Raw genomic sequence first — 25,130 nt, forward strand, 5'->3', positions numbered from 1 at the left:
ACCAGAGCACCATTGTGTGGGTGCTGTATAATCACAGAAGAAAAAGTTGGGCCCTTCCCAGATTTCCACTCTGATTCCATGCTCCTTGCTATAACTAGAGACCCTTTTTCCTAAAGTATCCCATCCTCCTGTACAGCCTCGGTGCTTGTGACTTACTTTGTCCCCCAGAGGGCACTGGGGAGCACACAATGAACTTCTTTGCCACCCCCCACCCCCGTGGCAGAGTTAGGACTGTTTGAGGAGCCTTAACTGACTGTCCCAGCATTCAGACATAGGGGCTGTCTTTTTCACTTGGATGTTCTGCTTGGGTTCTTTCTGCTCAATAGCTGCTTTCCCCTTACTTGGTCTCCCTGGATGTGTTGTGTGTGACTTTTTTTTTCTCTTTCAAGCTCTCTGTGTGTGGAGCTGCTGGTCAGACTGGCTTATCCTGTTTCTCTCCCTCACTGTCTAGTTTGCCTTAACGAGTTAGGTCAGTCCTGCTTTTGGTTCGTCCAGGGCTCCATTTGTTTTAGGTAATTTGGAGGCCCTATTCCTGTAGTGTCCCAGCACCTCATACCCCATGTACCCTCATACCCCATGTGAGGCAGGGCAGTGCTATTATCCCCAATGTACAGATGGGGAACTGAGGCACAGAGAGGCCATGCAACTTGCACAAGGTTACACAGGGAGTCTGTGGCAGAGCAGGGACTTGAACCCAGCTCTCTCAAGTCTTGGACTGGAGCCCTAACCGCTGGGCCATCCTTCCTTGGGCACAGACTGGGGGCATGGTTAGGTCCCACACAGCAGGATGGAACCATCATTTAACTGCTGGGCATGACCATCCTGTCCTCCAACATGGCTGAATTTGGAGGGGACATTTGTGATGGGGTGAAAGGGGAGGACTGTTCCTCACTCTCCCCTTCCAGTGGATTTTCCAAGTTGGTCAGAGGGGCCCAGCAGAATGCTTCCCTTATGTGCCCACTGCTAATCATTTCACTTCCTGGACTCTGAGTTCCCCATGCCCAGCAGCTACTGTTCAGAGTGTGGAGGGTACATGCTGCATTTCAAAGTCAGCTACAGGCAGGTAGGGAGAGGTTGTGGGAATGAGTTTCTATAACAGCCAGCTCAAGCAGGAGCTGGTGCTCAGTGGAATAAGGTTAGGATCTAGCCAGAGGACCTGTGGCCCAGGAGACAGGCCAGTACTGTTGGGCATTGTTTCTGCTGGAGGGCCCAAGCGCCCGCTCTGTCCCAGAGGAGGGACGCAATCATTTCTGTGTACCCAAGTCTCCTAGTGCAGCTTGGCTATTTGACATACCCCTGTCCTGCTGAGAAGGCTGCAGGCGAGTTTCCAAGTGCACTATTGTCCTGGTTGGCTCTTCTGGAGAGAACCAAGGGGAGTGGCCTGTTGCGGGAGGGGAAGGCTTAACGGCTGTGTGTTGGGAATTCTTTGGCTCCTGTGTGATGCGGTTCCTAAGCTCCCCTGTGGAGTGTGAATCCCCTCCGCCAGTGTTCGCCCAGTGGGAAATATGACCCACCTGTCGGGGACGGAATGTGGACTTCCACTTTGGGACACTGCAAAGCACAGCAGGGACGGCTTGTCCAGTGCCCAGCACGTCCATCCCCTCTGCCCAGCTGCTGCCCTTCTGAGCTCTGCAGCAAGGAGCAGCAGTGGGGAGAGGGTATTAAAGGCTACTCTTGCTGCCTTCAGACACAGGGTTGAGGGCAGGACTCTATCCTCACCCTTTTCCAGTTCGCAGCTCCAAATAGCATTGCCTGGAGCCCCTCCTTGGCTAGATGAGTCTGAAGGGCTTCTCTTGGGGTTGCAGAATGCAGATATTAGACTAAATCGGGGAAGTGTGGGTGAGAAGGGTTGGGGGCATCCTATCTAGAGTCCAATTAGGTCATGAGTCAAGGTGATTTTGCATTGTCTCATCTCTTGTGTCTGTGTGCAGGTGCCCAGGGCTCAGCCTGTACATCTCCCCGATCATCCCCATCTACAATGCTGTTGTCTTCCTCTTCGTGCTGGCCAACTTCAGCATGGCCACCTTCATGGACCCGGGTATATTCCCACGAGGTGAGAGCTGTTCCCACCTCAGTGCAGCCCAGGAAGTGTCTTGTCAGGAGCCAACTCTTTCCATGCTCTGCTGATGACAGGACAGGGGCAGATACCCCAGATCTCCAGCTTCAGGGCATAAGGCTGGCCACAGGGCTGAGGAAAGAACCTCTTTGCCTTGGTCATATGGTATTGTGCTGGGACATGCATTGTGAGGGTTTTCCTTTTTCTGTCATGTCTGGTGTTGGCCGCTGTTGGAGCCAGCATTCTGGATCAGATGGACCGATGGCCAAAACAGATATAAATTCTGTATTCCTGGAACAGGTCCCTGAGCCTCCCATGGTCAGCAGACATCTGAGCGGCCAAGGCCTAGGAGAACCTCCCGATAGATGATTCAATATTTGGGGCCATCTAGATGGCCCCCATGCCTGCTCAGAATGCAGACTTGGGGATTTTCCTGTTAGGGGGTGGCTGAGGTGTCCAATGTAACAGCATCGGGACAGCAAAGACTGGCAGTTCTCGGAAGCTCTCCCAACTTGTGGGGGCAGATAGCAGCTGGGTTTGGCCTGTGACTTCCCAGTGCTCTGACTTATTGCTCTGCTGGGCATTTCCCCTCCCTCAGCAGAGGAAGATGAGGATAAGGAGGATGACTTCAGAGCCCCACTCTACAAGACAGTGGAGATCAAGGGCATCCAGGTGCGCATGAAATGGTGTGCGACGTGCCGCTTCTACCGGCCCCCGCGCTGCTCCCACTGCAGCGTCTGTGACAACTGTGTGGAGGTGAGGAACCGCCAGCAGGGCAGGGTGCAGGCTGGACTGCAGTGATCTGAGCTACTGTGCCCGCAGCCCCCTGCGTATTGCACAGCTCCGCATGCCAGTGGTGGTCCTGTGCTGTGCTTGGCTGCAGGACACGAAGGGTGGCTCTGTCTGTGTTGCAATCTATTTGCCCTATGGCTTATGGGGTGAGGACCCTAGAGGACAAGGGCATATTGTACTCTGTTTCCCTGTGGCAGGGGAGTGGGAGAGCCTTCTGCTCTGATCACCATGAAGTTCAGACAGTGAGGGTCCTACACTCTGATCCCAGGTAGGGGTCTGTGCTCTCCCTGGAGGGTGAGGAACCATGGGAAAGGGTGGGGTGGCGTGGCAATTTTTTGCTCCACTCTATCTGTGAGGGGAGGAGCGGTGGGGTGGGGTGGGGTGGCATGGGAATCCTGTGCTCTGCTCTCTGTTCAGGGTGGGGTGGCAGGGGGGCCTGTGTTCTGCTTGCCCCTTTGTGCAGGTTGGCTAGCACCTGTAGCTCTCTGCTGTTGAGCAAAAGCCTCTGACTGTTTTCTGCCCTTCTCTTGTAACTGGCAGGAGTTTGACCATCACTGCCCCTGGGTGAACAACTGCATCGGGCGGCGCAACTACCGCTACTTCTTCCTCTTCCTGCTCTCGCTCACCGTGCACATCATGGGCGTCTTCGGCTTTGGCCTGCTCTATGTCCTCTACCAGGTGGAAGAGCTCTCTGGGGTCCGCATGGCCGTCACGTATCCTCCTCCCATCTCCATGGTGCAGTGAAATCCTGCCTAAAACAGCAGACCAGGAGAGGGGGTGTTTCCCATGGGTGTGGGGGTGCCAGGAGATGAGCATTGCAGGTTGGGGAAGGGATGTCTCCCAGGTGCATGGGGGTGCCAGGAGAAGAGCATTCCCGGTCAGGGCAGGAGGAGCAGCGGGGCTTGGAGTGGGGAGTGTATATGAGAACAGCACTGTGATTGGTTCCTTGACTTCGCTGGCAGCATGGCTGTGATGTGCGTGGCTGGCTTGTTCTTCATCCCTGTAGCTGGCCTTACGGGGTTCCACGTGGTGCTGGTAGCCAGGGGACGCACTACCAATGAACAGGTACGTACTCTATAGGCCACAAGTGTTTGGAGGGTGGGAGGGAGATCGGTGGCCGGCCAGCCTCCCCTCCCTGCATCTCCGTACTGGCTCCCCTGAATAGTTCTCTGTCTCCCACAGGTTACGGGTAAATTCCGGGGTGGTGTGAACCCCTTCACCAATGGGTGCTGTAAGAACGTCAGCCGCGTTCTCTGCAGCTCCCCAGCTCCCAGGTAAGTCTGTCCCACCTGCTACAGGGAGATCTGAGCCAGCCCCTTGGTCCCCGGCCTGCTTAGCTGTTCTGGGAGGTGGATGTCCTCATATGAGTGTCTGCTTCGCTAGGGCAAGTCCCCGTTCCTCTGCTTTAAATCCAAACCTGCCCCTGGATGTTCTCAGCGCAGCTACCGGCGTCATGCTCTTCGAGGCATTTGCCTGGGGGAGCCGCATTCAGGAGAGCCTCCTGGCTTTGTGGGAGGCTTAGATGTTCCCTGTAGAATTGCTTGGTGATTGGGGAACTGCATGGCTAAAAGCACCCTCATTCTGGGCTTAGCATCATAGAGAGCATGGCTCTTCTCTCCCTCGGGTCCTTCCAGGGCGTGCAGCTCCTTCCCGTAGGGCGCCAGCCAGGCAGGAGCAGTCTGCATGCATAGGGCACTGTCCCAGCTCAGCCGCTCTCGTGTCGAGTTCAGTGCTAACCTCTCCTCTGTACTTCACTAGATACCTCGGACGACCAAAGGCAGAGCAGACAGTGTTGGTGAAGCCGCCCTTCCTGCGGCCTGAGGTGTCGGATGGACAGGTCGCTGTCAAGATAATGGACAATGGTATCCAGGCTGAACTGAAGAGAACAAAGGTGAGGAGGACGGCACCTGGGCAGGGAGAGCCCAGGGGGTGCAGTGTGCAGCCGTGAGTAGGAACCGAGTGAGCCATTCACGTGCTCCCTTTCTTCCACTCTCTGTGGTTTCACTGTGTTTGTCCAGCCTGTCCCGCAGCTGAAGCCATGTTCCTTCCACGTGGCGGCCACTGCTGCATGAGGCTCACACCCTCCCTCCCTCTCTCTCTCCTCCCGGGTAGCTCCAGGGCACGTCTTCCCTTCCCACCTGGCATCTGAGCCGCAAGTGGACATTGCTCCTGGGATGCCTTGTCAGCCAGGAGGCAGCAGGGCCCCTTTAACACCACCTCACCTCACCTCACCTCTGCTGAGCCCAGCAGGGAGGACCTGGCGTCCTGCCCCACCCTTCTGATTGCTCCTCTGCCCTTTGTCTCTGCAGTCCAAAGGAAGCCTGGAGGTGATGGAGAGCCAGTCTGCCGATGCTGAGCCGCCACCCCCACCCAAGCCAGACCTCAGCCGCTACACAGGTCTGAGGACACATTTAACTCTGGCCACCAATGAGGGTAAGGAAGGCATGCCAGCTGACGAGCAGCTGTGCCCCACCTGTCGGAGGACGGGGAGCCCATGGGCACAGCCCAGGATCGAGGTGCATCGGCAGAGCCCAGGGCTGGGATAGCAGCGGGAGCTGCAGAGCAGAAGCAAAGTGCATCAGCAGAGCTGTGCGCAGACGCGGCTGGGCAGTTTTAGAAACGTCTCTTGGAGCATTTGCAGGGCTTAGTTTGTGTTGCACACAGCCTAGTGAAGGGCAAAGTGGAGCTGGTGACTGCGTTGCCTAGATTGCACTGATCCCTGACTGGGAAGGTTGCTGCGGTGACTCTCTGGACTAGCGAGTTAGAATGGTTTGTGCTGCTACCCATGTGTGTGGGAAGCCAGGATCCAGAAGGGGCCTGAATCTTGTCTGTAGCCTGATGTCACGATGGTGGTGCCTGTCCTGATGTGTAGGTGGGAGCACAGATGCTAATGCTAATTTCCCTCATGTAGGCATTATCACTGGCTCCTGGCCTGCCAGTTCTGTTCCCTGCTGGGAAAAGGAATCCAAGGGAATGTGTGTGGAGAGGAGACATGGTCTGGTGACTAGACTATCTTCCTGGGAGTCCAAAGCTCTGGGCTCTGACTGACTCACTTAGTGACACCTTGGGTGAACGGCTTCCCCTCTCTGTGCTGCGGTTTCTCCACGTGTTTGCCTGCCTCTGAGAGATGGTGTTGAGCTCTGTCTGTGGGGAGAGGAGGCATGAACTACTAGGGTCATTGCAGAGGAAGACACTGTCCTTGTCCCAAGCTGTTTCCCAGCTGACTGGACCCAGCAGTTCACACTCTCCATAGAATGAGTGTGTGCTGGAATGTAGCGAGGCTCCATAGGCAGAACTACAGGGTGTGGTGGAAGAGACGGCATTTGCACAGAATGGGCTAGGGTGGAGGCAATTCCAGGGTTAGTGTGGGAGGAGCTGGAGCAGTGGGAGAAGAGGCTTTGGAAGAGGCGAATAAGATCTGGGCAGGGGTAGAGCCTCGAAGGTGATGGCAAGATGCTTGGCCTTGAGGCAGGAGGTGAGGGCAAGCTGTGACATCTGTAACGTCAGTTGGACAGAGCTCCCAAAATGCCCAGCACACCTCCCCACCTTCCCTTGTCAGGAAGAGGAGAGTTGCGGGCTTTTGCCTGCGCTCAGAACAGGCAGGGCTCTTGTGTTGGAGCAGTGTTAAAGACAATCCACAAAGCCCGTCCCCTGGGCACCAGGGCAGGACTGTTCCACTGCAGCATATCTCCAGCATGGTTAGTGAAGCCCCTTGATTATTGCGCAGCTCAGTGTGGTGTTTCTCTGCCAGTCTCAGGACCCCTTGCTCAGCAGAGTGGAGCCGAGAACCCATGACCCAGCGCTGGCCAGGCTGCATGCAGGGCTGGAAGCTGCCTGCCTGATCTCACTGTTGGGAAATGACCCTTCTGCTCCATTTCATCCCATTCCCAGTGCTGCCCTTTGGCCCATCTAACCCAGTTCCTCCCCCTCTTTGGTGTCCCAATCCCCATCCCAGGCTCAGAGACGGTTCTCACGGATCAGCACGATGACTGTGGTGTCCCCCAACTGCAGGGAGAGGACCCTGCGGTGAGGCCGCGAATGCCGTGTATGAGTGTGTCTCTCTCGCTCTTCCCCCTCCACAGACAGCAGCTTGCTAGGCAGGGACAGCCCTCCAACTCCGACCATGTACAAGTACCGCCCTGGCTACAGCAGCAGCAGTGCCTCAGCTGCCTTGCCACACTCCACCAGCGCCAAGGTAAGCTACCCTTGGAAGTCCTTGAGGGCTGGCCCAGACTGCAGGGTGGGGGTGGGGAGCGACTCTTAGGAGATGTCGTGGGCAAGTGGAGGCAGTGGAACAAGGATATGCAAGGACTAGGTGTCTCAGAACGTGTTGGTTCGGTCCAGCCCCAGGCCACCCACCCAGTCATTGCCATTAGGCTGTGGTGTTCTAAGGGGACAGGTTCATGGTTCCCACAGGACTCAGCGCTGCCCTCTGAGGACAAGCCTGGGAGAGGGGTCAGGGCCCTTCTGAAGGGGATGTTACCCCAGCTCCTGAAGCTGAACTTGCAGGGCAGTGCGGGGTGGGGTGCTGAGTTCCCCCTGCCTTATCTCTTGGGATGTGTCCCCTGCCCTGCCTGCAGGGATGCCCTATGCCAACCCTACAGGGCAGAGCTGGGGAGAACGTGGGGGCTGGGCTGTGAGGGGACTCCAGATCTTTTTAGGGGAGACCTTGCTTTGAGCTCCTCTGCCCTGTCTAGGGGGATGCCTGGTGAGGAGTCTACAGGGTGGAACCCTGGGAAATGGGGGCTGTCTCTGGAGGTGCCTTGTTCCAGCCCCCAGGACAGGTTGGAGTGGGTCTCTAGTTCTGTGAGTATTAGGCGAGGGGGTCTCCGACTATACCATGCATCTCCTGTGCCCTGCAGCTGAGCCGAGGGGACAGCCTGAAGGAGCCCACCTCCATCGCCGAGAGCAGCCGGAACCCCAGCTACCGCTCGGAGCCGAGCCTGGAGCCCGAGAGCTTCCGCTCTCCCACCTTCGGCAAGAGCTTCCACATCGACCCATTGTCAAGCGGCTCGCGCTCCTCTAGCCTCAGGTCGGCCCAGGGCACAGGCTTCGAGCTGGGCCAGCTTCAGTCGATCCGCTCAGAGGGCACCACCTCCACCTCCTACAAGAGTCTGGTGAACCAGACGCGCAATGGCAGCTTATCATACGACAGCCTGCTCACCCCCTCTGAAAGCCCCGACTTCGAATCAGTGCAGGCCGGGCCGGAGCCGGAGCCCCCCATGGGCTACACCTCGCCCTTCCTCTCGGCCCGCATCACCCAGCAGCGTGAGGCCGACCTGCACAGCCGCTTCCCTGGTGCCGGCTCACCCAAGCACCCACCCCCCTGCGAGCCCTCACCCATGCGCTATGACAATCTCTCCCGCCACATTGTGGCCTCCATGCAGGAGCGGGAGAAGCTGCTGCAGCAGTCACCTACCCCGTCGCCCCTGGCCAGGGAGGAGGACACGGGGCTGGTGGACTCAGGCATCCAGTCAACACCGGGCTCCAGCAACGCCCTACGCACCAGCTCCTCCTCGGACGATTCGAAGCGCTCACCGCTGGGCAAGAACCCGCTGACCCGCCCGGTGCCACCCCGCTTCGGCAAACCGGAGCCACTCCGGGTACGCTCGCCCGACCCGCCAACTGCCCCCCAGCTGGGCAAAGTCGTGTCTTACAGCAGCCAAAAACAGTCGCCTCAGGCCAGCATCCCGGAGACAGAGGAGGTGGCCTTGCAGCCATTACTGGCGCCAAAGTAAGTACCAACTCTGCGCACCGCGCGCTTTTTGTGTTCTTTGACTCGGCGGGGGACAAGCTGCCTGGGCAAGCACCCCACCGCCATGCCAACGGAGGAGCTCGAAGGGAGCCGACAGCACGCAGGAGGGAGAGGCTGGGGATGATCCACAAGGAGTCCTGCCTGCCCTCGTCTGGCCCTTCCCCCTCCTCCCTCCAACACATGAGCCAGAGAGCGTGGTGTGAGACAAACCCTCTCCTCCCCTACCCCCCCAGCCATGCCCCTCCTCTCCCCTTCCATCCAGGGAGAGCCATGCCCTGCTCTGCCTTTCCCCCACTCTGGGAAGTGCCCTGTGTCTGTGAGTTACCTCTCCCCCATCCCCAGTGCAGTGTAGGGGGGTGAGACCTTCCTCAACCCTTCTGAAGAGTGTGGGGCATGTCCTCTCTCTCCCTCCTGTGCCTAGAGAGAAAGCCAGGTGTGGGTGTGTGTGTCCCACCCCTCCCTGAGGAATAACATGGGGTGTGTGTGTGTGCGCGTGCATGTGTGTGTGCGCGTGCGTGCGCCTCCGTATCTGACCCCTCCCTGGGGAGTGCACAGGCTGTGTGTGTGCACGCGCATGCCTCCGTGTCTGACCCCTCCCTGGGGAGTGCACAGGCTGTGTGTGTGCACACGCATGCCTCTGTGTCTGACCCCTCCCTGGGGAGTGCACAGGCTGTATGCGTGTGTGCGCGCACGCACCTGTGTGTCCAACTCCCTCGGGGACTGCACAGGCTGTGGGTGTCTCCCATCCTTTGATCGGTGGAAGAGTGGTGGGCAATGTGGATCCTAGCCCTCTTTCCTGGGGGAATGCAGAGCTTCCTCCCAGTGTGCGAGATCCTTCTTTCACCTTAGTGCGGTGAGGAATCTCTCTCCCAGAAGGGGTGGGCTGGGCCTTCATGGTTTGGTGTGCTCCTGGCCCTTTTCCCCTTTCCTAGTACATAACCATTCTCCCCTTCCCAGCCTCTGTCCTGGGATGTTGGACGCACCTCGAATCCTCCTTCTCTTCCCCATCTGTGTGTGTGGATCCCCTCTCCATCCCCTGCCATTGAGCGTGCTGTGCTGTGTGGTTGAAAGTCCCACTGATCCCAGCCCTGTTGTGTGTGGTCACTTCCTGACGCCCTTGTGTCCTTCCTTCCCCAGAGACGAGGTGCAGATGAGAACCGCCTACAGCAAGTCCAATGGGCAGCCCAAGAGTCTGGGCCCGGCCTCCCCCTCCCCCGGCCAGCCACCTCTCAGCAGCCCAACTCGAGGAGGAGTCAAGAAGGTCTCTGGAGTGGGCGGGACCACTTATGAGATCTCTGTATGAGGGGCGGAGCTCTCTCCCCACTGTCGCCTACTCCCTGGCCGATACCAAAACGCCTGGGCCCTGGTGGGCAGGGGGCATGCCCAGGAGCAAGGCACGCCTGCTCTCTCACATGCATGGACATTTTTTAGAATCCTCCAACTGCGGGAGGAAATAGCTGAGAGGACAGTGACCTTTTAAAATATGCCCCCTGGGATTTGGGGTGAGACCCTTGGCACCCCTTAAATCATCACAGCTGCAACGCAGCCCCGGTCCCCCTCCTCCTCCCAACCAGCTGAGAGACTGCAAATGTAGCACACACTGCGGAAAGAAAGGGGGGAGGACTATCACGGCGGCGCCTCCAGCTGGTGGGGGGAAGCGCAGCCTGCAGTTGCGCCACTACCGATGGGCCAGATACTCGTGGACCTCGTGCAATCACTCGCCTTGTGCGGTAGGAACAGATCGTTTTTAAAACAAGGATAATTTTTTTTATGATTGTTACGGATTCTATTTTTTTCTCCTCTTCTGAGTTACCAGGTGTGTGTGTATATATAAATATCTATATATAAATATAAATATAAAAGAAATTATATATCTACCAGAGAGAGGGAAGAATCGCCCCGCAAGGGCCCAGGCCCCACATGCCCCTTAGGACATTTGGCCCCAGGAAAGACGACATGGGGGTGGGGGGTGTGTAGAATATATACATCCAGAAGGGTGGGCAATGGGGGGCTTTCTACCACAGGTGCCTGGTTAATTCGAAAGGAGGCACCTGTGGAATTGCCAGTGGGGGAGGGATGGGAAAGGTATTTTATATTTAGGGACAGACTCCAGGTCCTTGCTCATGTGATCCCAGGCTTGACCATTGCTCAGTGCTTCTGCGGCCTGTCCTTCCTCTAGCAGCCATGCTACGGTCCTGGGCCTGGCCTGCCTTTTGTATCTCATCTCCCCCTTTCTGGCTTCTCTGGTTCCTGGGCAGATTTCCTATCCTGAGGAAGCAAAGCAAGGGGGAGAGCTGGAAGGCAGCCCTCCCACCCCCATCATGCAGTGTTTAGGCATGACCTCCCCTTTAGCTGAGTGGGGTGGGCAAATCCTTGTCTCCCTTGTATAGGTGGGTTTAATTAAGGACTCAGCTTCCCATTTTTACAGCCTCCAGTATTCGGATGGGATGTGTCATGAAACTGACTCCGAGCAAAGTGGGGAGAAGGGACGGGTGGGTTTCATGTTTCCCGATGTTACCCCTTCCACAACAAACAGACGAACTTGCACAGCGCTAGAGACATATCATTGGGGCTCAGAACAGCAGTGGGGGGCTTGAGGGCTGTGTTCCCCTGTATAGATATTTGATCTGTATCTAATCCCTCCCCCACAGACAATTTTAGCCGTTCTTCTCTCTTATGTTTTTACATTTCTTATTTTTGATGGTTCCGTTATGGTTTCTCACTGTCACACGGTTGTTTTTATTTCCAAACTGGGGAAGAGTAAAAAAGAGGAAACCAAACCAAACCCCACAAAGCAATATTTTCATGTCATATGCCAAAAAAATTGTAGACATCCACACCAAAACCCCATGAAAGTCAAAGCAAACCAAGCAGAAATCCAACCTAATCTCCAGGCACTACTTGACTCTTTCTCTATGGCAATATCTCTCTTGTGGCCTCCACAGAGCCGCACTTTTATTTTTTATTATGATTAGCCATTTTAAAACGAGGAATAAAAAAAAAATCTAATAAGTCACCCCTTCAGGCTTGTGTGGTTTTTGTTTCATTTTCCTAGGGGGAGGCGTTGTCTCCTTTGGTATCTTCCTTTCCCATTATTCCATCCAAAAGAAAGATCTGCAGAAAAATTGCTTAAGTCTTGAAGGGCCAGAAGGTCAAAGAATTAAGCTGAGTTGCCAAGAGAGGCCTCCAGAAGGTACATGAGTGGGTCCTCACGCTGTGTTCTGAGCTGTGGTAGCAAAGGGGAAGGCCTGCTTGCTAATGAGGCATAACTGCTAGTAGTGGTCAGTTCCTTGTTACCTGCTGGTGTGTGAGGAGTGGGAAGACAAATTGACTTTGGAAACTGTCAGTGAAGGGCTGAGTAAGGGTCGGGTGAAGGGCAGCTATCGATGAGTCTGAGAGCTTGCAATAGGGCATCGGCATAACCTCGCGAGGGCGAGGGCCTAGCTGTGAAGGAGGCAGTGCTGCACTTTGGGGAAGGTGGAGGCTGATAGTAATGATAGAGATGGGAAATGAGTGCCACCCAGCCCTCACCACTTGATCTATTCCATTGAACAGTAAAGGAAAGTTTTCTGGATATGAAACCTGACTAAGCAGCAACTAGAGCTTCAAGCATGCCCAGCACACCCAGCAAGCCGACTGTGTAAGCAGGCATAGGAACATGCTAGGCTCTATCCATTCAATCAGCAATACCCTTCGAGATAAGAAAAGGTTCCTGCATCAATAGCCAGGTGCTATGTGTACTTTAGGCAGAGGTTTCCAGATAGTATCTATCTGATGAAGATTTGAAGATTAAAGGCCTTCTCCCTCCCTAATTTCAAACCTGTGGGTCCCTGATCATTACCACAGAGTCCCCAAATGGGATCCCTCAATTGAGCTGTTGGGTTTAGCTGAATCAGGAAGAACAGCTGGAAATACACTCCCGACAAATAAAGCCATTGAACCTTTGCTACCATTGTAGGGGACTTATCCAAATAGCTCCTGAAACTGTAAAGCTTCAGGGCCTTGGCTCATCCTGGATCTCTGAGATCTCAAATGCTAGGCAAGTTTAAACTAGTGCCTGGTACTGATCTGTTAGTGGACGGTGGTTAGTTGTGGACCTTGTGGTAAAATGAGTCCTAGCAATGGATCTCCAATTCCTGGTGGGGGACCAGCACTGTCGATAAAAGATGTGGTCTTTGTGGGCCGGTGTCAGCACTCCATACATTCAGGTCCACACACTTGGTTTCAAAAGCCAGTGCCAAGTTGCTACAGCAAGTGACGCAAATATACACACACATTCTTATCAGCTATGGTTTTCAAAGAGACCAACTGGGGGCACCTTTAAAAGGGCCTAAATTTCAGGAAGTGATAAGCACCCACCCTCCAAAAATCAGGCCCTATTAAGATGTCTCCATTTGGGCTCCAAAAATCTCTAGACACTTCTGAAAATGTTGGTCAAGTGTGTATATAAAAAAATCAATATTTCATCCCAAAGCAGTAACAGCCTTAACTCGAATGAGCCCTGGCTTGCTGTTTGGTTAATGCACAGGCCTTACCTTGATTTTGGTATCAAAACATTTTCTTTTAAGAAAGATTAGGGGAAATATCAATATATACTGAATTCTTCTAGTGATTGCAGACGTCCATTCCAATGTAGGGATGTGTGTATGTGCACAGTCACGGGAAGTTTTGCCCTCGGTGGTATCTGTCAGGATGGCTCTGATGCCCTGTGGCGCCATGTGCTCAGAGCACCACTATGAAGGGCACAACCGGGCCCGCGTCCCCTCAGTTCCTTCTTACTGTCTGGGACTGGTGCTGGGACTGTTCCTCTTGCTGGGGCGAGTGTCTCTCTGACAGAAGGGTCTATCCCTCCCATCATACAGTACCCAGTCCAGCCTCTGGTACCGAGACCAGTACCCAGCTCCAGAAGCCAGTTCTGTGGGATCTCGTCTGTGCAGACGGGGTATTGCAAGCTTCCTTTCTGAATGAGGCTGTGTCAGGGGCCAGGCATGTCACCTCCCCAAGATAACTATAAGGCCCACCAGGAGCTACTGAAGAGGATGACCTCAAACTTGGGCTTGCAGACAGAGGTAGTGAAAGAATCCTCCCACAGCCTGGTTGACGTTCTGGCCACAGCATGGTTGTCAAAAGTAGCCCTTCCCCTCAATGAGACCATTATGGACCTCGTGAAAGCCCTGTGGCAAATCCCAACTTCCCTTAAACTCCACTTCAAAAAGAGCTGAGAGAAAATACTTGATTGGGGTCTGGAACAGCTTCCTTATGAGGAGAGATTAATAAGACTGGGACTTTTCGGTTTGGAAAAGGGATGACTAAGGGGGGATATGATTGAGGTCTATAAAATCATGACTGATGTGGAGAAAGTAAATAAGGAAGTATTATTTACTCCTCATAACACAAGAACATGGGGTCACCAAATGAAATTAATAGGCAGCAGGTTTAAAACAAACAAAAGGAAGTATTTCTTCACCCAATGCACAGTCAACCTGTGGAACTCTACCAGAGGATGTTGTGAAGGCCAAGACTGTAACAGGGTTCAAAAAAGAACTAGATAAATTCATGGAGGATAGATCCATCAATGGTTATTAGCCGGGATGGACAGGGATGGTGTCCCTAGGCTGTGTGTGCCAGAAGCTGGGGATGGCTCACTTGATGATTACCTGTTCTGTTCATTCCCTCTGGAGTACCTGGCACTGGCCACTGTCAGCAGACAGGATACTGGGCTAGATGGACCTTTGGTCTGACCCAATATGGCCGTTCTTGTGTTCTTATATGCCTGCCTAGGTTTATGAGTTCCTCTATACTCATCCCCCCTCTTTCCAGATCCTTAGTGGTGTCTGCAGCCAACGAAAGGGAGAGGCAAGGTCTGCAGAGGATGACTCCTCAGGCAAAGGACTCCAAGAAGCTGGAGCTTTTCAGTAGAAAAGTTTATTGGGGGGCTGCACTCCATGACTTTGCCTAGTTGTGAGTAATCATATTCTTCCTTGGTACAGAATGTTTTGCTAATTTCTATCGACAGGACCATGGTACCAGTGTAAATGACTAGATTTGTCACTTGGATGGAGAAAAAATGTGACTCTCCAGCTTCTATACTCTGTGTTCTGGAGTACTTAATGTGTATAAAGTCTGAAGCATTGGCTAATCCTTTTAAGCGTTCACCTGGCTGCTATTTCAGCTTACAGTGATTTGGTTAAGGGTAGATTGTTTGTACGTGATTCTGTCAAAAGGTTTATGAAGGGGATGTCTAATATATATCCTGCTTCAAGGGATCTTGTCCCATCTTGGGTCCTTAATTTGGTATTATCTATATAAGGTCACCCCTTTGAACCCAAATGAGAGTGTTCATTATTTTAATCACTATTACATCAGCCAGAAGAGTGAATGAACTACCTGCTCTGATGGCTGACCTGCCATTTACTAGTCTTCATAGAGATAGTGGTTCTTAGACCTGATCCTAGGTTTTTTACCAAAAGTAGTGTTTGAGTTTCACATCAGTCAGGTAACTAATTTGCCAGTTTTCTTTCCCAACCTTCATGCTAGTAAAGTGGAGCCTGCGTTGTAAGATAACCTGTTGTAAGACAACCTGTTAGGTTGCAAGACAGCTCTTGTTTACTACTTAGATAGAACTAAGAGTTTTAGGATGTCATCCAGACTGTTTCTTATGCTAAGATTCATATGGGTCTTAGCTTGTCTGCTCAGTCTGTTTCCAGATGGGGGAAGCAATGAATTGTGTGATGTTATGAGTTAGCTCAAGCCTGTAGTATCTGTGCACCTTCCCCTCTTTCTCAGAGTCCTATCCTAGTCTTCTGGGTTGGCAGTGAAAGGAATTGAGGCGGCAGAGAGTACGGCACCCTCTTTTAAAGCCTTGCCCTCGGAACATTCAGAGACACTGAGGAGTAGGAGGAGGTACACATGCACTCTAGCAGGCACTGCTTGGAGAAGGTTCTACCATAAAGCGCCACCAGGCAGCTCGATACCCATAAGTATGGATATGCAGAGTCATCAAAAAAGCTCCAGTTACAAGTAACCTTCATTTTTTCATCTGTAGCTCAAAGGATTAGCATTCCTAGGGGCTCTGATCTTGGTAATACAAACCAAGACAAGATTGTGGATGCGGTGCTGTCCTGTATTGGCCCAACTTCTGTGGGTGAGACAAGCTTTTGAGCGCCACAGAGCTCTTCTTCAGCTCTGTGTAAGCTTGAAAGCTCTCTCACCAGCAGAAGCTGGTCCAATCAAAGATATTACTTCACCCAACATGTCTCTGATATCCTGGGTCCAACACAGCTACAACAACACTGCGTAAAATAATAATGTGTGAGTTTCTATGGTTGAGTGGATAAGCCATCGGTCTAACAGCAAAGATCAGGGCTCTACCACAAACCTCCTCAGTAATCTTTTCAGTCATTTATTTTTTGTTTATCCCATCTGGAAAGTGGACTCGTGCACATTCCCGTTCAGCCAACAGCGAATGTAGGAGGCAAGTATCTCAGCTTGGGTTGGAGGCTGCTAAGAATATTCTCTCACCTGGTTTTCTCCCTGCTTTCATTGACAGAATTGTGTCCGAATTTTCAAACAGGTGGCAGTTTCTTAAACTCTTAACTATTCTGCCCTAGAAAACTTGCCTCTTTCATAAGCCAGCGTCAGTCCACCTCTGTTTCAGATTGTGGGTGTCATGTGACTCTGTTGGTTGTAGGCATGGCAGAATTAGCAGCAGAGACGACCCCAGGAAGGTTGCAGCCCATGGCTGTAACTGTTTATGGGAGCTATGGCATATCTGTACAAGAGGCCATCCTCAATGGCTCCAGACCACACAGCTCCCCATGCCTTTAGCAGACCCTTGGACATGCACTGACTTGGGAGCACTCGAGATACGGAATTACTGCCTAAATTCCACCAGTCCAAACTGTAGTGACCACAGATGCACCTGGCTTGGGAATTAGGAGCCTACTCTTGGGGTGCAGGATCTCTGCAGGAATCCAAGCATCCTGGCACAGAGGTGGCTTCTGTCTGTGCTTTGGGCATAGGTGTTCCAGAAGATGGCTCTGATTCAGTCGGGTCAGAGTCTCATAGCCTGCGAGGGATAGGTTCTCTTCTGTGTTGAGAAGCGATGGAGGTGGGGCACTGGAACCTGGATCCCCCAATAGGTCCTAAGTGTCAACCTGAAGGAGAAGGAAGAACATGAACCCAGCCAAGCCCAGCCCAGTGGTGATACCCCCCAGGTGTGGCATCTAGGACAAGCAGGTGGCGAAGCAAATCACTCTGTGGATCACCCTAAGGACTCTGGCTGCCATGCCTCTGAACACCACTGCTCTTTCTGCAGCCCTCTGGCGATGGAGGTCTTTCCCGTCCTCTGGGAAAGGACTATCATGTATATCTCCTCTGGTAGGGCCTTGACAAATCTTTGGAGAGAGATTGATTCCAGGGTCTTCATGTCCCCACATGGGTCAGGACAAGGCTGGGAGCATTCACGTTAAGAGATGGCCAGAGCCCATTCCATCAGGTGGACTATTCTGTGCATTCTGACCCCAGCTTACTAACTCTGGGAGACTGGTCCTCACATAAGTTATCTGTATAAGGTCATCAGTCCTGGCTGTTATGTGACTGGACTCGTTACTAGCGCAAATCAAGCAGAGTATCCCAGAGTTTTCTTCTTAAGCCTATGAACCAATTTCCAAGCTCTGTGCACTATTCCTATCTAGGATGTTTAACAACAACCAGTCTTGTTCTCAGGCTTGGAGTTGGAGCTTGGGTTAGGGTCAATGTGCATCAAAACCTCTTGGCTGCTTAGAAATGGTCAGAGGTTGGGAATAAAGCTTGTGACCTGGTCTGAAGCAGCTGTAACACGTCCCTCCCATGTGATTGGGTTGCCTTTTGGCTGTGAGGGCTAACAGGGCTGCCCTTATTGAAGTCAATGGTAACACACACACACACACACCCCCCCCGTGATGTCTGGCTATTTCAACTTTCCATACTGTAGCCAGCCAGCCAGCCCTGATTGCCCAGCTACTTGTCATCTGAGTTGTAAGGTGCTGATTGGAGAGAAGTGTGATGGGGATATGGGTGCAGCCTTTGCAAAGTGTCTGAAAGCTCTTGGTACGTCACAACTCAAATGTCTAATGGGGTAAGTTTTCTTCAGTGTCAATCTCCTTGGATCATAGGGATCTTCCTCCCCTACACTGGACTCCATGGAGATGCTGTTATCCTGGCTTCCTCCAACATTCCTTCTTGCAGCAGTGACCACTTCACCTCTGTGGATTGTCCTGCATTGTTCCCATCTCGGTGAGGTCCTTCTCCACAAATTAATAGCCCCTCACTTGTGATGTGGTGCAGTCTACGCTAAATCTTTTAGAAGGGCCTATTGCCTGTCCAGGCCCACTGGGGAGGATCTTTCCATACAAATGAGTGGATTCACCTTAGGTAGGTAACTTCTGTATGCAGGTGGCATCTGAAACCAAGGCACAGGCTCAGACTGTGGCTGGGAGAAACCACTGCACTTTGATGGCAACTGTTCAGAAAGGAGCAACAGCTATGAAAATGAGGTTGAAGCAAGATACCAAAAGAGATTGAGATACAAGTGGAGGATAAGACAAGCAGAAAACACTGGACACAGCCTTTGTTCACCCTCTCCCGAACACTGACTTTATTCCGTGTGAATTGCTGCTCTGTGGTAGGAGTGGCTGTTTGCAGTAAAAATATAAATGTTCCTAGGCTCAGATCTGTGCCTCCTTTTGGTCACTATGGCTCATGCCCTCGTTTCTGCTGTGAAAAGCTGGCAGGCTTGATGCAGGAGAACAACTTCCTCATTCATTCATTGTTTGTAGTAGGAACTGACTAGAACCACCCTTGTGCTTTCCCACCTGCTCCTTAGTGGGGGGTCGCGGGGGGGATGTTAGGGTTTTTGGCTGTCACATTACGAGAGTGTTAGAACTTCCAGACAGTTTGGAAACCTGAGTGTCAGGGTCAAACCTGCCCCCACACGTGTGCATAGCCAAGTAAGGGAAAGCTTTCCACAATTCAGTAAAGCAAACAAGCTTTTCCGAGCAATTGTTGCAACCCAACTATCCCCACTGTGTGCTGTAGGGAACCTGAGAGTGAAACTGGCAACAAGCGAGTGAAAGCAAAGCAGCCACAGCCAAGCTGAGCACCATGCAAATAGCAAGAGAGAAACACAACATGCTAATGATTGGGGTGGGCATTACTACCCGAGGAAAGGAAACCTGGTTACTGCACCTATGGTCACCCCTCCAATTAACCCTCCCAACAGGAGGGGAGACAACTCTAGCTCAGGTCTACACGCAGGGTGGAATATGGCAGAACTGGGCTCCTTCCCTCTCATCTGTGTACATGCCTAGCGGTTGAAACTGGGTCAGAAATGGGCCGGGGACAGCTGGCTGCTCTGAAAGTGCACCCCTCTCCCTTGGCAGAACAGGGATGACAGGTGCATAAGCCAGCCCTAAAAAGCGGAGACGGGTAAGTGCTAGAGGGGCCTCCCAGGGCAGGGAAAGGCAGTCAGTTCCCAACTCTATCTGGTGGGACTGTAGGGGAATGGTGCAAAGCTGCCTCTCCCCAAAGCTGCTGCCATGCCAGGTGGTAGCCAGGATTCAGCGAGGGTCAGGCAGAGCATATGTATCTAGAGGACCCCCATCCAGTGCATGAGACAGCAGGATGCCATGGCTGCTACTGGGAGAGCTCCAACCAGCTCATTAAGCCTGCCGAGTGTCCTCATGGGTGGTGGCCAGCTGGGCATCTATGTATTGGCCTGTCTGTAACCAAAGCCCGGTTCTCCTGTGCCTGTGGATATTTCAGCCAGGGAGGTGTAGTAACAGCTGGGAACAGCTTCCTCAAACTAGGACTAGGGGGAGAGAAAAGAAGGAGGGCTGAAACCTAGGGATGGAAATGGCATACCTCAGTGGGTGCTGGGGGAGGGGGAATAGGCAGAGATAATGTCTAGCCTCAGCAGGAATAGAAAGGATGCCCTACTGGGCGGGGGGGGAGGCAGGGGCAGACAGAGCAGGGGGCAGCAGCTGGCCCCTTTGCACCTGGGCTCCAGGCTGTACCCCCTCTTCCACTGTAAAAGCAGGAGAGGAACCCAGCTGTGCCCCACCCCCAATCCAGTTCCACCTTGGGGTAGGAGGCTGGAATCACCTGAGCAGCTCTGCTCCCTGCTTGAATGGGGCTGGGGCAAGGCAAGGGTGACCTTATTGCCTACAGCTGTGTGGGATGGTAGCTACAGCCAGGGAATGGAAGTCAGGACTCCTGGGTTCTATACTGGCCTGTGTGACTTTGGCCATGTTATCATTGTGCCTCAGTTTCCTGAGCAAGCACACTTTAATACTTGGGTGCAAGGGCCAGGGGTGCATTGGCCTTATGGGTCTCACAGGAGAACGGTTGTTAGATTGCTCTGGGGCACTGCACAACAGTAAGTGGAGCTTGCTGTCTTTTTGGGCCTCTCCCATCTATGCAGTTAGCTAGGCCCTTCCTCCACACAGGCCCTGCTGGGGCCAAATTCCCCAGCTATCCTCTCTTGCCACGGAAAGCCGTTTGCCATTGCCGAGATCCTGCAGTGGGGGAATGGCAAAGGCTCGAGCCTCCTGCTACCCTCCTCCAAGACAGCGGCAGTCAGTTCAGCCAGGCCCTGGAGCCGGGAGCCTTGGGTCTGTATGAAGGAATTGGATCCAGGCTGCACTGTGGTATTTTGCAGGGTGCCTGGTGAACAGAGCTGCCTGGGTCAGACAGCATCTGATTCAAGGGAGTGGATGCGGGGCAGGGGTTGAGAGGCAAAGGCCACCCCATAGCTGCTGGGGCGAGGCTGAGCTGCTGCCTGGGGTGAATTTCTGGCCACCGCTGCCTTCTGAAGTTGCAGCAGTTCACCCACATTGCCTCCCAGCGGGAGCAGCTCACAGCTGGCCCCAGTCTATCATCACCACTGGGAGGCAGGTGTGCACTGCCCCGCCCCTGCATGCATCCAGCTTACCCCTGCAGGCTGTGCAGGGACAGGGTGGGTGGAGCCACCGCTGAGGAGAGGACTACAGGAAAGGGCTGGAGCTCCTCCTGTTTGAATGCCCCATGCATGGCAGGGCACATGGTTCCTGCAGGAAGGCAGCAGTTGTTACCCCATGGAGATTGCCCTGTAAGTGTGAGCCAAGCACAGGCTAAGGGTGCATTCTCCCTCCCCCAACAAAAACCCCTGTAGCTGGCACAGAAGAGAGGCACAGGCAGCTTTGAGGAGCAGCTAGGAAGCCCAGTCCAGAGAGAAGGGGCCCAAAACCTGCTGGGACAGGGAATCCCCACCACAGAAGAGTTCCCCCTGACCCCTGGGCATGCAAGATGCTCCATGCAGAGGGTGCTGTGAGCTGGTTCTGCTTCAGGCTAGTTCAGGAGAGTCCACCTCTCACTGATGTAAAACACATGGCCCCTGGGAACTGCTGGGAGTCAAGCCCTGAGAAGCAGCACAGAGCTGCCAGGCCTCCACTGTGCAGCAGTTCCCTGCAGGAGGAGGAAGGGAACTACAACCACTGGTTAAGGCCCCAGCCACTTTGCCCCCTTAACAGGAAGAGAGGCAGCTCAAAGTCTGGCTAGGGTGGGAGGGTTCCCAGGGGCTGCACAGGGAGCCAAAGTGACTCGGGCAGCTGGGCATTCCTGCTTTGCTGCTGAAGGTAGTGAACAGCATCTTCTGGCCCTGGGCGCTGCAACACCGTATGGTTTATTTAGGGAGGGTAGTGCCCCCTGCTGGCCTGTTAGGCCAGTGATCCAGGCTGTCTCTGTCCCCTCCCACCACCATGAGACTTGGGCTGTTAGCTGCTGGCAGCCATACTAGAGCCAGAGCCCTGCAGCAGAGCTGCCTGCCTGAACCCAGGAGTCTGCTCCCCATTGCTCGATCAGGATGGGGTCTAATTAACGCCCTGGAGACTTGTGAGCTGGACACCTGCCCCCTTGGGAAATAGACTCGGCCTCTTCCTCCCCACTGCTCCACACAGCCAGGAGGCTGAGCTCTGGCTATCTGGCCTGTTACCTGCTTCCCACAGCCCAGGCCCCTGCTGAAATCTATGTCCTCAAGGCTCACTCTGCTGGTGGCTGGGCCAGCACCTGCTCTGCTCTGCTCTGCCCTGGCTGGGGGGGGGGAGGGGGGGGGGCGGCGAGCCAAGGCCTAGCCAGGCACAAGCAGTGAGCAGGGCACTTTCAAACAGAGCTACTGGCGTCTCCTCCAAGCAGAGATTTAATTAAAACAAGAATAAAAAAAGAGCCTCTGCTACTGAGAGGATTATTTGGTATAAAAGGGACGAGCAAGCCTCAAAGGCAGCAACCAGTGCCCCCTCTCCAGCTGAGACTGTGCTCCCACCAGGCTGATGCCCTGGGATATCTGTACACACCGGGGCCCCCAGTGGGGCAGCCCAGTTCCCCCCTGCGAGCCGCTCTAGGGTATTCCTAATGTCGCCTCCAGCGCTGCTCTCCCCAGCACTCAGCAAGTCGATGATGGGCGTCTCCCTGGAGCGATCCCGGTGCCACGGTCAGAGTTGGCGGCTCACCGGAGGCTGCTGCTGCTGCTGGCTTGGGAGCTGCCCACGCCTGGGTGCTCTGGGCTGTGCCGGTTCTAAGTCAGACAGACAGATAGACCAACCGACCCCTGTGAGGATTCACAGTTGGGCTATGGGGGTTGTGAGTCAGGACAGGATTCCTCAGCCCAGGGACCAGTCAGAACAAGGGGGGAAAGACTCAGAATTTTTGGCCTCAAGTGTTTTCCAGCCCCCCAGTGGGGTTTCTGTGGGTACCCACTTGTCCCCCAACAGCATGCAATTTCCACAGCAAATGTCAGTTTCCTACTAAAAATCAAACACCCCCAATATTTCAGCTTTGGTGTCTCACGGGAGCTGTATTTCAGACGCACCATGTCTCCAGGTTCCCAGCCAGACTAAATCTCCCATGGTCAGGGACTCTCATGGAGTGAGAAAGTGGTGCATCATGGGAGATGTAGACTGACCAAGAATCCTGCCCTATAGAGAGGGGGCATGAGGCACCTGAACTACAACTCCCAGGAGTCACCACACTAGCATTTCTAAATCAAAAATATTTGAGTCTTAATTTCTTTTGGAAACTGATCTCCTGCCCTCCAAGGAGGGGTCACACTCACACAGTCCCTACCCCCCACTCTCCCCAGGGAGGGGTCACACCCACACACAGTGCCCACCCACCTTTGAGGGGGTCTCTCTCTCTCTCTCTCTCACACTCACTCACACACACACACACACACACACTTTTTCAGAGGGCAAAAGCCTATTTTTCTGCCCACTCTGGGTGGGACCACATGGATCACCGGTGGCATCAGATCCCATCTCTCCAGGGCCGTTACATTAGGACACAGGCTCCAGAGCAGGGGGATAACCAGGAGGGTGTTGGATACATTCCGAGTCCTGTCCCTGCCCGGTAACATGAGTGTAGCCAGGCTGGTGGGGAAGTGAACCAGGAGTTCTTCCCCCTTGCTGCCCCCTACCTTCTTTTTCTTCTTCTCTTTCTTCTTCCTCTTCCGCTCCGGATCCTCCTCCTTTTTCTTCTTTTTCTTCTTGTGGTCAGAGTCTGAGGGGGTTTCTGCAAAGAGAGACGTAGATCTGCATTCGAGTGAGTCCCCTCCTGGGAGATGGGGGATGGTTGGCCTAGCTATGACGTTACTGGGGCCTGCTGCAATGTGTCTGGGAGACAGGATTGCTGGAGTTGTGGAATGCAGCCTTTACCTGGGGGAACAGGATCCTGGGTGCGGCTCTGCTTGTGCTTGTGTTTATTCTTCTTCTTGGGTGGCTGGATGTGCATCAAGCGACACTGTTCTGGCAACTGGAAGAGACAAAGATCAGGGTAGGTGGGGGTGATGGAGTTTTTCCAAACGTCACCTCCCTTCCCGCTACATATCACCTGTCAACCAGCAATTGTCTTTTGTTTTCTCAGCAGACCTCTCTGCATCATCTCCCCCAACCCAAACCTCAGACTCCCCCCTTCCCTGACCCTAACTCCAAAGCTACCCTCCCACTCCCAGCAACTTGGGGGGAAGCTCACCGGGCCAGCATGCAGGCGGAAGCCAGTCAACATGGTGCCAGTGATGGGGTTGAAGGAGCTGCTGCAGATGGGTGGCTTCTCAATAAGGGAGCGCAGGCTGCTGTTGTCATGCGAGCCCGGCAAGTCGATCATCCCTGGCAGGTCAGGCAGAAAGTTGCTCAGCTTCTCCTTCACCTTCTTGCCGCAGAATTTGTTGTAGGAGTGTTCTAGGTTGTAGTGTGTGATCAGGTTGGTGCTGCCTGTCAGTTCCATGTTGCCTGGGAAGGAACCAGAAGAGCAGCGCTTTATACTGACACCCAGCCTTGCTGAAGGCAACGAAATGAGGCTGTCTGCACACAGGACTGGGAGCCAGGATCCTGGCTTCCTTGCCCAGCTCTGCCACTGACTTCCCCTCTGGCCTTGGGCAAATTCACTTCAACTCTCTCTCCAGCTGCAAGCTGGGGTTGGCAGTTGCATGGCTCAGCACGGCCGTGAGGCTCCGTTAATGTCTGTGGTGCACTGGCTATAGGCAGAGCACAGCTGAGCCCGGGGGGGCGATCCCCTCCGCTAAGGCTGGTTGAGGTCGGGGCATGGCAGCACCACAGAGAGCAACAGAGCCTTGTGTGTCCAGCTGGCAACGGGGGAGAGGAGCCGGGATTTAACCCCACAAAGCAGCACCTGGGCTGGATGCCCCAGATCACGGCCCAGCCCCCAGGGGAGCCTGACTGGGCAGCCAGGGCCGTGGGTCTGTCAGTGACACCGTAACATGACCCCACCCCCAGCACTGGCTCAGGGGCAGAGGAGTCTGGGAAATGGATAGTGCGGACCCAGTTGGGAGCAGGCTTCCCCCTCCACCCCACTAGCCCCCACAAACTTTATCCTCCCATTGGCTACGAGACTCCATCTCCCCGAGTCTTCACAAACGTCTTATTCCATCCTTATTGGCTCTCAGAGCTGCCAATCCACCATTCATCCACACTGTTCCCGCCCCCGTAGGTTTCTGCCTTCCCCATTGGCAGAAGGGGCTAACAATCCAAAGGGGCCCCCCAAGTCCCGCCTCCACTGGCCCGTCTGTTTTGCCTATTGGACTAAGGAAAACAGCCCCAGCCATAGATAGGCGAAAAGAGAAGCCAATCAGAGGCTCTGAGCGAGGCGATTGGCTAGCCGCCTTAGGCCCGCCCCCACGAGCCCCATTGGCCAGGTACCTGGTAGCTCCCGCATCAGGTAGAAGGGGCCGCTGGCAGCCGCGGCCTTGCGGGCGACGTCCTCCACGGTCTGGGGCGCGGCGGCTGCGGGGGGCGGCCCGGCGCCGGGACCCCCCGGCTTCCCCGGACCGAAGCCCAGCGCGGTAGCCGCAGCGGGAGGCGGTGGCTCGGCCCCTCCGAAGAGAGCCGAGAAATTCTCCATCATCCCAGCATGCCCCACGCGCTCTCCTCCCATTGGCCCGGTCCCTGGGGGACGTGACCGTCCGCCCAGTCCTCATTGGAGGGCGGTCCATCGTATACATGT

At 54.2% G+C, this 25,130-nt stretch overlaps 2 protein-coding genes across 8 annotated transcripts in view; one reads left to right on the plus strand and one right to left on the minus strand.

Moving 5' to 3' along the window:
- Positions 1 to 11,619, plus strand: part of ZDHHC5 (zinc finger DHHC-type containing 5) — a 45,303-nt gene extending 33,684 nt beyond the window's left edge. For all 4 annotated transcript variants that reach the window (XM_030561877.1, XM_030561876.1, XM_030561875.1 and 1 more), the window contains 10 exons: positions 1,932 to 2,053; positions 2,655 to 2,812; positions 3,389 to 3,561; positions 3,811 to 3,913; positions 4,031 to 4,122; positions 4,607 to 4,739; positions 5,158 to 5,281; positions 6,931 to 7,043; positions 7,711 to 8,582; positions 9,741 to 11,619. In XM_030561877.1, coding sequence (XP_030417737.1) covers positions 1,932 to 2,053; positions 2,655 to 2,812; positions 3,389 to 3,561; positions 3,811 to 3,913; positions 4,031 to 4,122; positions 4,607 to 4,739; positions 5,158 to 5,281; positions 6,931 to 7,043; positions 7,711 to 8,582; positions 9,741 to 9,906 — 2,056 coding nt within the window. In that variant the 3' untranslated portion in view covers positions 9,907 to 11,619. The remainder of the gene's footprint in view (positions 1 to 1,931; positions 2,054 to 2,654; positions 2,813 to 3,388; positions 3,562 to 3,810; positions 3,914 to 4,030; positions 4,123 to 4,606; positions 4,740 to 5,157; positions 5,282 to 6,930; positions 7,044 to 7,710; positions 8,583 to 9,740) is intronic.
- A 4,220-nt stretch (positions 11,620 to 15,839) lies between these two features.
- MED19 (mediator complex subunit 19) lies at positions 15,840 to 25,086 on the minus strand. 4 transcript variants are annotated; one of them, XM_030561887.1, is made up of 5 exons: positions 24,827 to 25,086; positions 23,643 to 23,899; positions 23,327 to 23,423; positions 23,089 to 23,183; positions 15,840 to 18,045 (listed from the first exon to the last, which is right to left on the minus strand). In XM_030561887.1, exons 1-5 carry the CDS (start codon positions 25,059 to 25,061, stop codon positions 17,956 to 17,958), a joined length of 774 nt encoding a protein of 257 aa, XP_030417747.1. In that variant the 5' UTR covers positions 25,062 to 25,086; the 3' UTR covers positions 15,840 to 17,955. The 4 variants fall into 4 exon arrangements, with proteins under 4 accessions (XP_030417747.1, XP_030417748.1, XP_030417750.1 ...); XM_030561888.1 differs by lacking the exon at positions 15,840 to 18,045 and adding an exon at positions 21,791 to 22,191; XM_030561890.1 differs by lacking the exon at positions 15,840 to 18,045 and adding an exon at positions 22,160 to 22,224.
- Between the last annotated feature and the right edge of the window lie 44 nt (positions 25,087 to 25,130).

The sequence above is a fragment of the Gopherus evgoodei genome, chromosome 4, assembly GCF_007399415.2.
Source record: "Gopherus evgoodei ecotype Sinaloan lineage chromosome 4, rGopEvg1_v1.p, whole genome shotgun sequence".
Taxonomy (NCBI): domain Eukaryota; kingdom Metazoa; phylum Chordata; order Testudines; family Testudinidae; genus Gopherus; species Gopherus evgoodei.

Coding starts and splice junctions, on each gene's coding strand:
- MED19 (XM_030561887.1), bottom strand. CDS start 25,061: ATGGGAGGAGAGCGCGTGGGGCATGCTGGGATGATGGAGAATTTCTCG. Junction 23,424..23,642: donor TCCGCCTGCATGCTGGCCCG/GTGAGCTTCCCC, acceptor TGTCTCTTCCAG/TTGCCAGAACAGTGTCGCTT. Junction 18,046..23,088: donor AAGAGAAGAAGAAAAAGAAG/GTAGGGGGCAGC, acceptor CCTTGGTTTCAG/ATGCCACCTGCATACAGAAG.